At 39.5% G+C, this 5,000-nt stretch overlaps 2 protein-coding genes across 2 annotated transcripts in view; one reads left to right on the forward strand and one right to left on the reverse strand.

Moving 5' to 3' along the window:
* The first annotated feature begins 1 nt into the window (after nt 1).
* Nucleotides 2-2,472, forward strand: LOC119341486. Its single transcript, XM_037613359.1, has 8 exons — nt 2-112; nt 493-766; nt 844-1,144; nt 1,221-1,419; nt 1,489-1,587; nt 1,691-1,947; nt 2,020-2,095; nt 2,186-2,472. Exons 2-8 carry the CDS (start codon nt 703-705, stop codon nt 2,297-2,299), a joined length of 1,110 nt encoding a protein of 369 aa, XP_037469256.1. The 5' UTR covers nt 2-112; nt 493-702; the 3' UTR covers nt 2,300-2,472.
* An 812-nt stretch (nt 2,473-3,284) lies between these two features.
* Nucleotides 3,285-5,000, reverse strand: part of LOC119338953 (protein FAR1-RELATED SEQUENCE 5-like) — a 2,948-nt gene continuing 1,232 nt past the window's right edge. Inside the window, exons 5-7 of the mRNA XM_037611154.1 lie at nt 4,467-4,924; nt 4,088-4,372; nt 3,285-3,998 (exon numbers count right to left, since the gene is read on the reverse strand). Coding sequence (XP_037467051.1) covers nt 3,285-3,998; nt 4,088-4,372; nt 4,467-4,924 — 1,457 coding nt within the window. The remainder of the gene's footprint in view (nt 3,999-4,087; nt 4,373-4,466; nt 4,925-5,000) is intronic.

Consider the following 5,000-nt stretch of genomic DNA (forward strand, 5'->3'; position numbering starts at 1 on the left):
ACAACATTCTTCCAAGGTTTGCTGCATACAACGATAGCGTGTCGACAAACTCATCAAACGTGACATAGTTCTGCATAATCGACTGCCTTTTCCGACGTACGGAAAATTAAAGGTAACATGTTATATATTTGCTACAAGGGACTGAAATATCATACTACATACTCTGACTAACTATGCCATTTACATTCTACGATACTCTCTTATCTACATAATTCAGCATACTCCATTCAGCATACTACATACTTGTCTCATCAGACTACATTCTCTAATCAACATACTACATCCTACTCTACGGCGCATACCATGTATTTTTTTCGTCATACTACATACTACATTCTACACTTCCCATTGTCATACATACTCCTCTTCACGATACTACATGAAAACACCATTTGGTCCTAGCACGATACAACATACTCTTTTCTACATACTACATCCAAGTTTTTTTACAAAAATATGTGCATTATTTATTATCCATGATTGTATATGCAGATACGAAATCCCCACAGCATCCGCTACGAGTATGGAGCAATTGCACAACAGTCAGCGAACACTCCTACTACTCATAGAACGTTTAATTCTCTAGTTAACTTGGAGACCCCAACCTTCAACATTGGATTGAGCCAATTTGAGCCCGACAACAGCATCTCAGTACGCAACCAAATCCCCCGAGTGTCTGCAAACTTATCAACGGAATTCAACATGGTAGCTGATACAGCCGTAGTGCCAGATACACCAGATCGGCAGCAACAAGCTGCACAAACAGGTAAAACCAAAATAAGTAAGGTGGTTGCACTCCAAACCAATATGAAGCATTAACACACATTATTTCACCATTTACAGATTTTCCTGTCCAAACTCCTACATCCATATCACCTCATTCTTTATTACAAGAAATGAGTGCGGCAAGAATATCGATACATGAGGAATGTGGTCTCCCAAAAGTTCAACCCAAAACAAGGAGGAGAATCATTGGAGAACCATCTGATATGCTTGTAAACATACCAAAGCGAATAATTAGACCCAGTAGAATGGTTCAGTCCCCATTTCTGTGCAAACAATACATAAGTGTGAGGGTCGATGTCAAGGCATTAGAAGATTTATACACATATACTATATCCATTACTAATGAAGAACAACTGAGGTCAGTAAACTTCCTTACCTCATTATGTATTAAATTACTTGCTTTATCTTTATAAATTTAACCTTCTTTCCCATAGAAAAATCTGGGTACACATGTCTGAACCTGTGCCCAGGTTTTTGAAACTGAAACAGATACAAGAAGCCCTTAGTCAAGATGCTGAACTTCAAGATGATGCTTTCAATGTTGCTATACAAGCACTGTTCGAGGATGAGATAGAAAGGTTTACTGGTAGCGATTTCTTAGGCTGGAGGCATTTCATAAATCAAGATTTTGCGGTACGTACACATCATAATTTCAGTTCTACAAATTGCACACATCTCACTCTCCACTTTTAATGTACACAGATGCATGCAACCGCTGGCGGGGCAGACTGGAACGCCGAGGAGCATGTCTACTTATTCAATGACATTCATATACCATACGACGTGTCAAAAAGCCGACTGGTATGTTCACCCACTATCATTCACCCTATCCTCTATCGTACGACACTCATGTGTCCTACATACTCCACAATATTTTGAGCAATATACTACTCGAACTTTGCAGCTACATGTCCCTTTGCACCAACCATTTCATTTCTCTCTGTACACATTCGACATGGAGAACGAGAAGATTCAAATCTTGGATCCCTTTAGGGATATAAGCAAAGGAGGGAAGGACATAGAAGCTCGACACTCTAAGACGAAAGACCATGTTGCTAGGGCATTACAGGAGTGCATGATGTTTTCCTTTCCAGATTGGAAACGTGATATTTCAATCTGGCAGCATGAGTTCCCCACAAATATTCCAGCAATTACTAACAGGTTAGTACATTCATACACACTGCACAAGCATTTTAATAACGTTGGATTCCTAGTAATGATTTTACCTTGCAGGATGGAAACTGCTTTCCATGTACTGAGTTACATGAAAAATTGGGATGCAAGATCCTTGGTCAACCCACTACCCTATGTGAGCATCCTTACTTCCATACATATATATAGAATTCAATTGTATCCTACCCCAGGTTAATAATCAATTGTACTAATACACAATACGCAGGATTCAAGAGAGGCACAGAAGGACTTTCTCGCGAACCTCCTATCCTTCAAGACTAATGAAGCAATAATCCCAGAGAGTGTCGACCGGCTGGTGAAAGCACTCAGGAGAAATTAACACAACCACCTGCCGATACGAATAACTATGAAGAGCAGACAGAATACCCATTAAGATCATACCGCATTACCTATTTTCTACACTCTGTAATAGAAGACATAGTACCATCAACTTATAGCATAATTTTATGTTCCATACATGGATTATTACCCTTTCCAACCACCACTGTTATTCCTAATCGGCTACACTACATTATATCTGTGAACAGAGTATGTATGTGCCTCAACATCTACATAGTTCATACCAACATACTACATACTCCATCTTCGGCACCACGGCCATAGATGTAATCTCGATCATCATTCTACATGGCACAACAATGGTCTCCAATGGGAAAAAAATATTAACCAAATACGAACTGAGTTCACATACTCCATACTACATACTAAGTACCTCCTATCAACCCTTGCCATCAAAACAACACCAGTTAAGTACTACAGGAGTATGCAGTACATATTCCACATACTACATACGAGACGAGAACTATGCAGCCATCTACACATTGCAACAGATGCACCGACCTCAGCGCACATAACGCATACTTCTTATACACAAGCTCTTTTCAGCAATCACACAATACCCTGGACGATACAAAAAAAAACAAAATTTCCATTCTACATTCTCCCGAATGGTGAAAACACTACTTATAAATAATCTACCTAGAACGCAGAAACGATTAACAGTACATACACAAAGTCATTACTAAAGACCGATTCAGATTTTCATCAAACAAGAATAAACGAAAAAAAGCAAAAAAAATTGGTAAACAACAGGACGTACTATTAACTTGGTTTGAAATCACAATATATTTCACCAACAAACGAGTTCATAAGTAGACAAATAACAAGAAGTATCAATCGTTCGACACACAAGTATCCGAGCAATTTTCGAACGTACATAATACAAAAACCTAAGTAAAATGTCACAGCATAAAATCCTCTTAAAAATAAAAAGTATGTGTCTCACATCACATTAGACACACTCCCTACTTTCTCTTGTAAGTCGAATCACGGCCACACGTACTTTTATTGTGTCCTTGCTGACCACAGCTGCCACAATACCTAATTTGCATCGGTCTAGCCCCCGCAGAACTACTCCCAGTTTCAACATTTTTCATTTGGGATACGTGTCCGCTTTTCTTACCATGCCGAGACGCCATTTCTGCCTTTGACTTGAACCTTCGGACTTTAGGTCGTCCCCTCCCTCTTCTAAATTCTGGAGGAAGTATGTCACATCCAAATGGAGTTTCTACAAACTCCTGACCTTCTATTTCCTCATCAAACGATTCTTCACCAGCACCTTCTTGTGCCTCAAAGTCATCTACAAAGTTATCGTTCAGCAGGTCCTCGTCGAACTCACTCATCACATCAGCAGCAACTATCTTCCCTGATAATCTTTCACTCTTTCTACTCTCCTTGGTGCTTGTTTCTTCTGTGGCAGCCAGTATTTTCAAATCACTAATGTGCTTGCACATGACATCCATAGTCTTCCGATACGACTCTGTGTTCGTATCACCGAGCCTAACCATATCGAGTGCCGTCTGATACATCAGGTCATGTCGATAAGTCCTCGACGCAGCAGCTTCATTATCATTTACGTACTCTTTTAGGTGTTCTGGGATGGAATCTCTAGCACTTCTAGTCCACCTCTTCTTCACGTACTGTTCTGGTATCTCCCTGAACCCGAACTGCACCATAACCTGCACGCAAAGTTATTCAACCCAGTTAACATAATGTGAAACAAGAAACAATAAGCGTCACAAGTTTGCTCACAATCAATACTACCCACCTTCAATATGTGCCGGCATAGTATTCCCAAGTGCTCAAACAGTTTGCAGACACAAGAAAAATCTCTCTCACCGATAGTTGCATACACATCATACTCTTTCCTGCCCCAGCTATCCTTTTCTTCGCCCATATGTATCACCATAAAATGATGTTCATCCATCGATGGTCTTATATCATACGAGACACTCCACACAAATTGTTCCTTGAACTTTTTGTAAGCACCTCTTGTGTAAACACGTGCAACATGTTTTTCCAAAGGCGACTTCGTTGCTGTAATCACCTTGTCCTTCAATACCAAAAGTATACAATTCATTGTAAATCAGGAGTAATACTCATTCAAGCTTATTTTAAATCAACTCCACACATATTTAAAAACTTACATCAGATGTGTGAAACTCCTCCGCGTCTTCCTCCTGAATTCTGTCATAAAAGAAACTTTCATACTTTCTAACAAGCACATTCATTGGGGAAGATGGCCTCACATACTTCTTCAGAACATGATTCATGCTCTCACTTCTCTGAGTGGTCGACATTTTAGCAAAAAAATAAGACTTGAAGTAAACAGGAGCCCACTTCTCCTTAATATCCCACATCCGTTTCAAGTACACACTCTCCTCTAGATTATACCTCTTGATTAAATCAGTCCATGCTTTTTCAAACTCGTCTATTGTCTGCGGTTCATTCAGAACTCTATGAAACTCATCCTTGAATGTGCTCCTCTTGCTATATATGTTTCCAAGGTTCTCTTTAGCGTTCTTCAAAATATGCCACTTGCAAACTCTGTGATACACACCAGGCCACACAGCTTTGATCGCCGCTTCCATCTGATAGCAGTTATCTGAATAAACAACTTCATAATCGGTTAAAGATACAAAATAAAAACTATAACAGAAGATACTTCCATCTGTTTTTCG

This window comes from Triticum dicoccoides, chromosome 7B (assembly GCF_002162155.2).
Source record: "Triticum dicoccoides isolate Atlit2015 ecotype Zavitan chromosome 7B, WEW_v2.0, whole genome shotgun sequence".
Classification (NCBI taxonomy): Eukaryota; Viridiplantae; Streptophyta; class Magnoliopsida; order Poales; family Poaceae; genus Triticum; species Triticum dicoccoides.

Coding starts and splice junctions, on each gene's coding strand:
- LOC119341486 (XM_037613359.1), top strand. CDS start 703: ATGGTAGCTGATACAGCCGTAGTGCCAGATACACCAGATCGGCAGCAA. Junction 1,588..1,690: donor ACGTGTCAAAAAGCCGACTG/GTATGTTCACCC, acceptor CGAACTTTGCAG/CTACATGTCCCTTTGCACCA. Junction 1,948..2,019: donor ATTCCAGCAATTACTAACAG/GTTAGTACATTC, acceptor TTTACCTTGCAG/GATGGAAACTGCTTTCCATG.